The sequence below is a fragment of the Microcaecilia unicolor genome, chromosome 10 (assembly GCF_901765095.1).
Source record: "Microcaecilia unicolor chromosome 10, aMicUni1.1, whole genome shotgun sequence".
NCBI classification, from domain to species: domain Eukaryota; kingdom Metazoa; phylum Chordata; class Amphibia; order Gymnophiona; family Siphonopidae; genus Microcaecilia; species Microcaecilia unicolor.
This window is the reverse complement of record NC_044040.1, coordinates 48961319-48973741: the sequence shown is the minus strand read 5'-3', so window position 1 is coordinate 48973741 and position 12423 is coordinate 48961319. Positions and strand designations below refer to the sequence as shown.

The 12423-nt window shown below is 43.1% G+C and overlaps 1 protein-coding gene across 1 annotated transcript in view; it reads right to left on the bottom strand.

The window, feature by feature from the left end:
• SELENOO (selenoprotein O) overlaps window positions 1-11058 on the bottom strand; it is a 45655-nt gene extending 34597 nt beyond the window's left edge. The window contains exons 1-3 of the mRNA XM_030215904.1: window positions 10356-11058; window positions 4943-5146; window positions 2544-2724 (exon numbers count right to left, since the gene is read on the bottom strand). Coding sequence (XP_030071764.1) covers window positions 2544-2724; window positions 4943-5146; window positions 10356-10927 — 957 coding nt within the window. The 5' untranslated portion in view covers window positions 10928-11058. The remainder of the gene's footprint in view (window positions 1-2543; window positions 2725-4942; window positions 5147-10355) is intronic.
• Between the last annotated feature and the right edge of the window lie 1365 nt (window positions 11059-12423).

Genomic DNA, 12423 nt, shown 5'->3' with positions numbered 1-12423 from the left:
GGAGAAAGATCTATGAAAGAATTGTTTCTTTGTTTTCTCGTGGATCATTGTGTTAAGGGCTGCCAAAGAGGCTAGCATAACCTCCTTGGTCTCTTTCGAGGGGTGCGCTATGTGTGCCCGTTTCGCTGCTTGATATGCGGTTTCTAGGTGTTTCACTCCCTTTGCCAATCGTTTCGAACGGGCACACATATAGGCAATTATATCCCCGCGAATCACCGCTTTGGAAGTCTCCCAGAACAACCTAGCCTCCCTCACATGACCCCCATTTGTGTCGAAGAAGTGAGACCATCGTTGTTTCAGGTAATCCTGAAAGCCCGTATCATCTGCCAGATATCTGGGGAACCTCCAAACATGATGGCGCAACCTAGTTGCTCCCACCTCCAGTTCGATCCAAATCATTGCATGATCTGAGACCTCAATCACTCCTATTTCTGCACGTGGCACTTGGGGGAACAAAGCTGAGGATATCAATATGTAGTCTATTCTCGACCATGAGCTATGTGCTCTTGATAAATGTGTGTAATCTTTAGATGTAGGGTGCGTTAACCTCCATGGGTCTATGAGATCCAAGGCGGTACTCAAATATCCCAACCCTTTACCTGTCCCAAACGCTGAGCTTACCTGCGGTCCCGAGCAATCTTGTAACCCATCCATGACTTGATTAAAGTCCCCTGCCACTATCCATGGAGTGTGCCCGTATTGGATTCCTAGCCGAACCAGGTGTTGGAAAAAAGAATGATCATATACATTAGGGCCATAGACATTAAGCAGAAAAACTTCCTGCCCCATTATGTTTAGTTGTAAGAGTATATATCTGCCATCCCTATCTTTACAAATTAACTTTGATGTGCATTGCATGTGTTTGTGTATTAGAATTGCTACTCCTCCTCTTTTGCTTCCAGAGGAAGCAAAATGACATTCTCCCACCCAGCGCTGTTTAAGTTTTTGATGCTCTGCGTCCGTTAATTTGGTTTCTTGAAGGCATGCTATTCCAGCCTGGTGGCGCTGCAACGCTGTCAAGATTTTTGTGCGTTTTATTGGGGAGGAGATACCCGATACGTTCCATGATATCAATCGGGGGGTTGATGGTTTAGCCATCACCTAAGTCAACCCGGTTACATAAATTAAATAACTTTTGCACTCTTAAGGCTCCCGGGTGCCCAGCCCTCACCCAGCAGTCCTGCATTTGTAACAGAGGTGGCATATAGTCATTTCTCAGTAGCCTCACATTCTTACCTGCCCCGGCACGACAACAGAGTTCACCTAATTTTTTCACTCTCCCAGAGCCCCGCTGTAGGGACGGCACCAACTCCGTCCAACTGAACTCCACAATCCAACCTAGATAGTGTCTAATTTTGTGTCTTACCCCTATTCCCTCCCCCCCCCCACAGTACAAGTCCTATCCCAGCCCTTCCCTTCTCTTCCACTTCTCCCCTTCCCCCCCCTCTTGCCCTACCCTCTTCCCTACACTATTCCCCATTTAATCGCACCTAGGCCTACTTCACCAGACGCAACCTAAAATAAGCCGCGTCCGGTGTGGGGGGTCAATGGGTGCTAGTAAAGCCTCGTTCTCAGTCAAACCTAATTAACTTTAACAAATTTCCGAACTTCCCTCCACCCTCTCCAAGCACTCGGTCAACCGGGCAACACATCCCTTGTATAACTCGGTGTATCCGCAAGCCAAGTGACTCCGGTTTACACCTATTAGTGTTCCAGTCTTGGCTTTGTCTCTCCATCATCTGGGTGCCTCCAGTCTTACATCTTGTGTCTGAAGGGTTTATTATATATATATATATATATTTTTTTTTTAAAGCAAGAATACTTACTGTTCAATAATCAAAACATATTTGTTTTGTCCAATTTATTTATTCAATGGGGGTCTCCCTCTTACCAGGATTCAGATTAGGATCCAAGACGAAATTTGTTCTTACCTGCTAATTTCCTTTTCTTGCTGTGTGATGACATGTTCAAACTTAGCCTGCATACCAATGAAACAAGTTGCAATCCATGAAGGGATCTCTAGAAGAGACCACTATACTCCCTCCCCCCTCATCCTATGGAGGGGACTCTGGGCCTCTCCTCCTAAACAGCAAGAAAAAAGGACGATCCAATCCTTGTACCTCAGACATACTAATGGTGAGTGCACTGGATATTTTTACGGCAGTCAGTCGAGAAGCCATGATACAACAATAATGTAAACATTTGTACACACACTAAAAAATTAAGAAGTTTGGCAACCTTCACACACATGCTACATTGTGGATTCTGCAACACTCTTACTAACTCATAAGTTTTAAAATCACTCAACGATGTCTGCATTAATGAATACTGTGCCAGAACAAGTGCAGCTGAAGGCAGAAGGACTTTTGTAATGTGCAACAAAAGGGATATATCCTCATCGCATAACAATATTGCTATCAGTAATAGTGTCTTGTTTTTAGGGTACTTTTTTGGTCTAAAAAGATTGCTGACCCCTGGTTTAAGTGGTATTAACAGGATGGCCAGAAACGCAATACATCTTCAGGAACTAGGAATATTCCTACCTCTTTGAAAAAAGCAGCATTCCTGCAAGCACTGTTGTCAGAATGAGCCTGCTGTATTTCTGGATAGAAAGTTCCAATTATATAATCCAGCATTTTTATTCTAATGTCATTTCGATCAATGCTGGGACCTCTACGTCCTGTGTATTCATCTTCTGGTTTAAAAATCTCAAACGAGCCAAATCTGTTGAAAACAAATATCATGTAATTTCCATGTTACAGTAAAAGGTCAACCAATCCTTCAAATTACACATATGCAATACTACTGCTCTCTGGGTTTAATGCAAAGGTTTAAAAAAAAAAAAACTACTAAAGTTCAATTCATTATGCTAGTTTTCAAAATCAGATCAAGGTATCAAGTTAAACAAACAGACCAGGCTTCTCTGTGCCCATTGCTTTTCATGACCTCCAATACTGCTTCTTGACCTCTATAAACAGAGTTTACAAGAAGGATTATGATTGGGCCCCAGACACTCCTACCACCTCCAGCAGCTTTAGACAATCAGAAGATTTTACTTAGAAAAGGTGTTTTGGGAATCATACAGGGCGCTCTGTACCTCGTCTCCTAAAGGCACAGCTCAATAAATGTGGAGGAGTGGCCTAGTGGTTAGGGTGGTGGACTTTGGTCCTGGGGAACTGAGGAACTGAGTTCGATTCCCGGCACAGGCAGCTCCTTGTGACTCTGGGCAAGTCACTTAACCCTCCATTGCCTGCCGCATTGAGCCTGCCATGAGTGGGAAAGCGCGGGGTACAAATGTAACAAAAATAAAAAAAAAAAATAAATGGATTTGGTCTCAGCAGTTTAATATAAATAGCAACGAAGTTAAATAATTTTACATCATTTTTATGCAAACATCACACTTCATCTTTCACTTGTCTTTCCCCGCGGATCCTTTTTCACAAGTTTCCTGCATTTGTGGTGCCTGTTGAGTGGGGGATGTCAGGAACATTTCTCCCCCCTTTAAAGTCCAATGTTCAACACTAACAGCGTGCATATAATTTGCATGCTGTTAGAGCATTGGTTGGTAATTCCAATTTGGTGTTCCAGACGGTGCTTTCCAGCGTTGTTCCCTACAGCGCCAGAGTTCCGTGCATCTGTCCCTGGGAGTCTAGGGACACGCTGGGAAAATAAAATCCAAGGCGTTAAACTGGAAGCAAAACACACTGAAGAGTCAGAAGAGGCACGCACTAAGGAGAGATCCAAGCCAACATGAAGTCACTGCTCCACAGAAAAATACAGACTGGTTCGGTCCTGCACCCAGCAGCATGGATCTTTCATCTTGCTTGTCCTACTACTACTTGACATTTCTAAAGCGCTACTAGGGTTACGCAGCGCTGTACAATTTAACATAGAAGGACAGTCCCTGCTCAAAGGAGCTTACAATCTAAAGGACAAATATACAGTCAGTCCTCAAACAAAACGGAAGTGGAACTGTGGAGCCAAGAGAGGAGGCAGGTAAGCCAGGGGCTGAATTAGGGAGCAGAGTAACTGTTCTCTGCTCCAGACTCACTCCTCCTCTTTCTTTTTCTATGAAGGGCTGTGTGGAAAAAAGGGGTTGGAGCAAACCACCCCTGCTGCTCTGCAGTCAGAAAAGTAGTGATGGAACTGCATTTTAGGCCATTGGCCAAGAAATTAAGGCATAGGCAGATTCATTTTGTTGCACAGAATAAGATCAACTACTGAGTCATACTACAGACCACAATATTAAGTCAGGCCTAAGCGGTTCCATCACAAATTCCTGACTCGACAGCAGTACCATTAAAAAGTACAGAACTTCATGATACTAAATCAATTCCTCAGCAGGACAGATGTAACTAGAAAATACTAGTGCAGAGATGCCAAGGATGGACCATCCCAAAGACAGTGAGATTTACAACATCAAGGAGTAAGACTGAAGACCAAAGAGTGAGATTTTTCAAATTGTACATCCATAGTATAATTCTAGAATGATTTAAGGGTAGTATTGCTTTGCAAATGAATCAAGGCAGCATTAAGTGATATTGGCTTTTCTTTGGAGCCTCTGAAAGAACAGTCACAAAGTGGGGAGCAATATGGGTAACATTTTAAAGCTAAAATTTGTCTTCCACCCAGTCGATTTCAGAGCACATATAGTAAAGGAGAAAGGAATAGGGCAAGGGGAAGCAGTAGGCAGGAAAGTGTGCTCAGATTTCTTCCTACTGGTTGAACCATTTGGTTTAGGTCTCTAAAGCTTCCCTCTCACGAAAGCAATGATCAAGATCAGTGCACTGGTACTGAAGCTCTGATGAATGAGAAATAGGGCTCAAAGAGTGTGAGATTGAGAAAGCCTTCAAAATAAGAGTGACACACTCCTAATGAGTGAGACTTGGCATCTCTGCTACAGTACTTTAGGGTCAAAGTTTAAAAGATTCAGAAAATCTACCTTATGAATGTAGGAGCTATGCGCAGAACAACCGTGCATTTTTCATTCTTTGGATTTCCATCATAGAATATGTCCCTGATTACTTTGGTATCAGATGTCACACACGATCCAGCTCTTGTGGTGGGTATTCCCAGATGAAACATGGCCTCACTGCAGAGAAACTCCCTTATACTTGACCGCAGAACTTTACGGCCATCTGCTTGCCTGAAATGAAAAGCAGTAAAACTTGAGTGAATTATATCAGTTACTTTGTGGAATTTCAAACAACTGTATCAGTATAAAGCAGAAGGAAGTTTTGCTTATGAAAGAGGTAAAGAATGTCAAAGGATATTCTCATGCCAACTACTAGACAGATTTCAGCTGGTCATAAAACAGGTTCCTACATGAAGGTGTCTCCTTCAAATAGAAGATTTCAAAGAATGATGACTATGCCACAAAGAACCACTTTGGGGAAAAAAAACAAGTAAGATACACTGAAACACACTCCAAAAAATGGAGCATCAAGGCCACAGTGCTGATTTAGATTTCAACATCCAGTCCATCAGGCCACTTGGTCATGGAAGCATCATTGGAGGTGAGACACTCGGGTCTTGGGGGGGGGGGGGGGGAGGCTGCAGCTACCACTAATATCTCAAAGCTGACCACGGGATAATCAAAGAAAGGGCATATAGTTACCAATACAACTGTCCCATTTTTAAAGTGACGATAGATGGCCGAAAGCTGACATTATCTACAACAGGGAAATTTTCTTAAGGGGTACTTACAAAGATTTTACAATGACTGAGTATTAGCCGTAAGAGGAGATTTTAATTTAACATTGGATTCTAGTTGGAATACCACCTCAGGACGAGAAGAAGAAAGCTTAGGAATTCTTTCAGACTATGATATTTGTGGATATACTGTATATGAAGTACAAGCATCCATTGGGAACAGACTACACTTTTTATTCCCAGATGCATTAGACTTACTCTAGAATATATAGTCTAGAGGTAGAGCTGGGGTGCTTCCAGGATCAGGTTTGGGAATCACTGTTTTGGGCTAAAAGAGAGGGAGAAATGGTGGTGCCACATGGTGTGCTACTATTGGACAACCATGTTGAAAGCAGTCCTAGAGTAGCAACAGAGGCAGAGAAAAACTGGTTGGCACTAGAGGGGGACAAAGTTGGACCTATCCTGTTGATTTGGTTGACATGGACGCCAAGTGGTATGAAAGGAGGAAAGAGAAAGGTGAACCCATATATGATACCGACACGGAGAATTAAAAAAAAAACAGGTCCTGAAGAACAAGGAATATTCACACTTTATTAATCTATTTTCCTATATTCCAAAAGCTATCGAGGCAGTGTACATTCAAACATACTAGGTATTTTTTTCTGTCTGGGGTGGGGGGGGGGGGGCACTCACAATCTAAGTTTGTACCTGAAGCAATATAGGGTTAAAGTGACTTGCCCATGATCACAAGGCCCTACAGTGGGATTTGAACCGGGTTCCTCTGGTTCTCAGCCCACTGCTCTTTAGGCTACTCCTCCAATTATGCTAATGATTTTCAGTTGGAGAGGGATGTTCAGATATTTCAGCTGCTAGATGAGGCAGGGCTGGGGTATTTGGTAAAATCTGAAAATGAACAGATAGCAGCTTTGGGAGCTCTGAGACAAATTTCACCTGCAACTGGGGGATATCTTCCCATAGCTTCAGATTAAGCATTATGGAGGTAATTATAAGTGAGTTCCTCCCTTTAGATGCCCCAATGCAGCTTGGTAAGAGCCTATTCTATAATGGCATCTGGGAAACCAGTATGGGGCACCTAAAATCTAGGCACCAGCAGTTACACCACAGACCAGGTATAACTGCAGATGCCCAAAATACGCCAAGGGCATGTGTAACTTACAATATTTTGGCTATTTGTTACACTTTTTTTTGCAAGTTACACTCACCAATTAGCACCAATTTTCACCAATCATACAAATTAGCAGCTAATTTGTCTATTAATTTAGATGTACAACTGTAGGTATTCTATAACCTGCACATGTAATTTCACACACTAAGCGTAAAATTGGGAATACAAGATTATAGAATGAGGGGTTAACTGTCTCATTTAAAGTGCCATCAAACTTACACACATCACTTGGTGAGAGTAATTTCATGGAAAAGATTTAAAAAAACAGCTTCTGCCATATTCTTTGTTTCTATCTGTGTTATTAAATTGTTGCCTTAATCCTTTAAAATAAAAAACAGTTCCTGAGGTTTCCTAATGGTCTAACAAGGATGACATAAAAAGTCTAAACATATTTCAGTTGCATTCTTCCCTTGCATCAGAAAGCAAGGGAAAAAATTCTAAGGATTCTAAATTCCAGAACCACACAGCAGGAAATGAAAAATGCTATAAAACAAACTTCAGAGGGAATAAATTCTCACTTATGCCAAGGCAGAAACTTTAACAACTTATTTGGAGTGGAGGAGTGGCCTAGTGGTTAGAGCAACAGTCTTGCAATCCAGAGGTGGCCAGTTCAAATCCTGCTGCTGCTCCTTGTGATCTTGGGCAAGTCACTTAACCCTCCATTGCCTCAGGTACAAACTTAAGATTGTGAGCCCTCCTGGGACACAGAAATATCCAGAGTACCTGACTGTAACTCACCTTGAGCTACTACTGAAAAAGGTGTGAGCAAAATCTAAATAAATAAATACTCAAGGAAGTACTGTGGTTTTAACAAGCGGAGAAAGCATTCAGAATAGGCTTGTGGAATTTTTTTCAAACCCTCCACGCATGCACGTGTGTTGCTGTGCTGTTGATGTGTGTCTAACTTGGGGTGGAGGGATGCTAGGTGTAGTTACAGAGGTGGATCTGATTAGTAGAAGAGTACATTTGGAATGGGGCAGCTGTGGGATAGTTTTTTTTTGGTGGGGGTATCTGTGAGGTGTAGTTTTGGGGATGAGGTACTTGGAGGGGGGGGCAATTGTCAGGGTTATGGGAGCTCAGATAGCTTGAGGGGTAGTGGGTCTATGGAAGAGGAATAGTATTGGGAGATGGAGCAGTTGCAGAGGGTAATTTTGGGGGAGTGGATTAGGATTATGGGAGAGGGGTACTTTTGGGGGATGGAAATAGTATAGAACAAAGGGGATGCATATGGATTTAAAATGTTGTACTGGTGGTACTATACGCCTGAGCGCCTCCATAAAATGTACCCGGGAGTCTCGGGGCAATGTTGGAGAGAATGTGGACAAAGGGGATCATTTTATCACATTTGGTGGACTTGCGAGAAAGTAAAGGTATATTGGAAAGCTGTAATGGACCTGGTTAATAGAATATTACAGAGCACATTTACATGGAAAGCGGAGAACTGTTTGCTTCATTTCCGTCCAGCGTCCATCCCAAGCTGGCAACACAGACTGGCGATTCAATATTTTGTGGCTGCAAAACTAGGATTGGCTCGAAAGTGGAAGCAAGTAGAGACACCATCCTTACAGATGGTAACCAGGAAAGTAGACTTTCTTTACCAAATGTCCAAGCTAACAGCCATGCGAAGAGGGTCCGTACTATCTTTTAATAAGATTTGGACACTTTATGAACAATATAATGATCACACTCAGTCACCATCTGGGTAGGGAGGGAGGGTAAGATATGGATGATCAGAGGGGGGGAAATTAACAAATGAAAAGCAAATTGTAATTGAAGTGTTGGCTGTTTGTATGCTGTTTATTTGATAACAATTTCAATAAAAAAAAAACAAAAAAAAAAACAAAGGGGATGCAGTTTGAAGTGAGGAAGGAATTACCTAAGTGCTATGTTTCACTATAAGTTTCTATTCTGCGGAAGATGAACTGCCTCTACCACAGAAATGAACGGGGTCATTCTTTTTGGGGAGAGGGAAGCTTATTTCTCTAGAACCTCCAGTCTGACCCAGCTCATTTTTGAACTGTTGGTCTTTTCCCCTATGACAAGCTTCATCCAGTTTTATTTTGTCTCCACTCGTTCTTGACTCTTGTATATAATCCCTTCCAACTTCCACTGGAAAGAATAAAACCGGTACCTCAATATTTTTTGGAAGTACATCAGAGCATACATTTTAACACTAAGAAAAGAAATGAAGTTAACATGCTGAAAACCCCTTATTTGTTTACAAAAATGCACAAAAACAAATAAGCAGATGTAAAAAAAAGTTTAGCAAATACGTGTCAGCCAAAAATATTAGAAACCAAAGAAGCTGTTCCCCGCCCCTAAGCTGACATCACAGCTCCTGTACCCTGGTTTCCATCTACTTTGACATCGAGCTCTAATTTTGATAACCCCAAAGATAAGAGTTCAATATATATATACAAGTTCTACTGGACATCACGGGGCCGATGCAGAAACCAAGACTGCAAGTTTTATCGGCAGAGCAAACTAGAAAGTTTCAGCTTGGCTGTAAACTAGCAGAGAAACTATTACCACACACATTAAAATGCATGGTAATGCATTCATTATCAATTCCACGGTCATGCAGTAAAAAAATTTGACGTGCAGGAAACTTTTTGCCAGATCCAGGGCAACATAGGAGGTTTGGTTGAAATGAGAGAGTGTTTAGCGGCAGTTCAACCTAACCACCCTGTCCCTCCTGCCCCATTAAAAAAAAAATCAAAATAACAACTTGCCTTGATGATCTAGTAGCCCCCTTCCCTACCCCCACTTCCAAAAAGTCCCCTGTCTAGTGGCACCCACTCCCTCCCAATGCAACTCAACTTTAAAAAAAAAAAAAAGATCCCTATAGTTGAGATGAGCACCCCCAGATCTCATACCTTCAATGCAACAGAAGCAATGCCCACTTGCTCCTGCCTCTGGTGCCATCTTAAACATGGCAGTACCTGGCCCTGCACAGTCCAATACGGGATGCAGCGGGTGGGGTCGGTCCACCATATATATATATAAACATTTATAATAAAAGGAACATGGGTATTCCACCTAGGAATGCATGCAACTTATAGATTATCACGTGTGCATAGCAAGGTGAACTTAGGCATCAGCTGTCACATCTAAGTAGTTTTGGGCTATTATTCTATAATGGGTTAGGCATGTACTAACTGGTAACTGCCCCCTTTTGTGGTACTATAATTTATGTGTTTCAATATATGTGCTATCTTAATTGGTCACCACGATCCTCTTTGTGTCTCTTCTTTCATTGTAAATCAACTCTATAATTTTATTTTTTTGGACAATTGCAGGGGCGTAAACCTTCCACTGGAAATTTGATGAGCAAAGCAGTTACATAATGCTGACACTAGTAAACTCAAAATCCTGGACTGCTCGGATAGATGCGGTTGTGCAACTGCATCTCTCTCCAAAGACATTTAACAGACTGTCTTTTCACGTTGCTGCTTTTCAGATTTTTCACTCCTGCGAAACTCTTAAGCCTGGTCCTTGCAGAACACCAAAACCTCACCTGGAGTAAGGTGTAGGGCCGGCCCCCTTCAGCTGTATCTCCCACTTGTCTCTGCCAGGGCCCAGCACCTCGCCCAGGTACATTGCGGCCCCATCCCCCAGCTGCCCAGCAAAGCTGCCGAACTGGTGGCCGCAGTAGCAGTGTGCGGCAGGCTCCGAGCCCGGCGGCAACCGGTTCCCACTTAGGTACTCTGCCGTCTCCTCCTCGCGCTCCAGCAGCGCCTCGGTGTCCAGCCCCAGCAAGGCCAGGGCGGGCGCTGAGAGCGCGACGAGCCGCGGCTTCTTCAGGGGGACGGGCCGCACACGAGAGAAGCACGAGCCCGGCACCTGCCGCGGGCGATTCTCGTCGGACGGGTCCAAGGGCAGCGCGCGCAAAGCTAGGTTATCGAAGCGGAGGTCAGTGAAGGCTCCTCCGCCGTGGGCTCGCGCCATCATGATGACACTTCCTTCTGAGGCTGTCGATACCGTCTGAGCCTCGCAGCAGTCACATATGCTGCCCGCCGACCTTCGGCTCCGCTGCAGCTGGCGCCCGATGAAGTTCCGCGTGACCCAGAAACGCACGAGCACTGCCATCCACCGATCCGCGTGCACCTTCAACAGCAGCAGCTGAGCAGCCAATCAAGGGGTAAACATAAACAAACGGAACAGACATGCGCTTACAGTCAAGGAGGGTGAAGAAAACTGGAGCCGGGATGACGTCAAGAAGTTGAAGCCACTCGGGTTAGCTTTTTTTTCCCCCTCTTCATCTAGTACACTCAAAAACAAAGCAAGCGAGCCTATGAGATGCTGCATCCTCGTTGTCTGTTGGCAGCATTTTTATTTTAATCTCACTTATATTTTCAAACAGGGTAGTTTCTGCAGCATACGGCTATACACAAAGGGAGTATTGGTTTCAGCGTTTAGAGTACTAATTTCTTCTACATTTTAAATCATTGTGGCATTTGGAGGGGCTGGCTATAGGGACTCCCAGTATTCGTACAGAGATCATGTCACCTAGTAAAGAGCCACCAACACAGACATCACGTTATGAGTCCGGTACTTAATCAGATTTATTATTTATAAGTACAGTTAAAAAAACATTAATTAGGTTAAAACTGGGCGTATTTAACATCCTTTTTTTCCTGTTCCTACATCAAAAGAAAAAAAATGGCATGTGGGAACTTGCTCCTTTTGTTTTGTGGAATTGCAGTGGTGTATTATAAAAATACACTTGCCTTTTTTATTACTACTATTTCACAGAAAGGTATTGAATAATTAGGGAAGGGCTTCCTTCATGCAGAAGTTCTGTCCAGCGTCAGTCTAAACATGCCAACATTGTATGAACTTGGCTGCTACCAGTGTACTGAACTGGACAAAGTTAATTATACGCAATGGAAAATAAATCTGTTGACTCAGGCTGCCTGCTATGTGGCTATGTGAATATTCCATCACTGTTTCATTATCAATACAAAGTATTACATATTAAGGGCATTTGTTGTAAACTTTGTTTTAATTCATTTATCCAGTCCTTACATGCACGTAGCTTTGCTTTTTAAAGCCAAAAGTTAATCCTAAGGGTGGTTGAGAGATTCTGCCTGCCATTTTATAACTGACTTGTGTTTTGTACAAGAAAAGAAAAAAAATATTACAAATCAAGGGACCATGGAGACTGGAAGCCTTCATGGGGCCCTTTTACTAAGCCGCGTAGGCACCTATGTGCGCCCAATGCATGTCAATTTGGAGTTACCGCACAGCTACCATGTGCCCCTTGCGGTAATTTCAATACACAAGCTGGGAAATAATTTTTATTTTCTGGCACACGGCAGAAACCAGGTGTTGTCATTCTACGCGCCTAGACGATTACCGCCCGGTTAACATGCAAGACCTTACCGCTAAGTCAACGTCTGGCAGTAAAGTCTCAGACCCAAAATGGACGCGCACCAATTTTTAATTTTGCCGCACATCCATTTTCGATAATTTAAAAAAGGCCTTTTTTTTACAGGCTGCTGAAAAATGGATCTGCGCGTGCCCAAAACACACACCTACACTAGCACAGCCCATTTTCAGCACACCTTAGTAAAAGGGCCCCT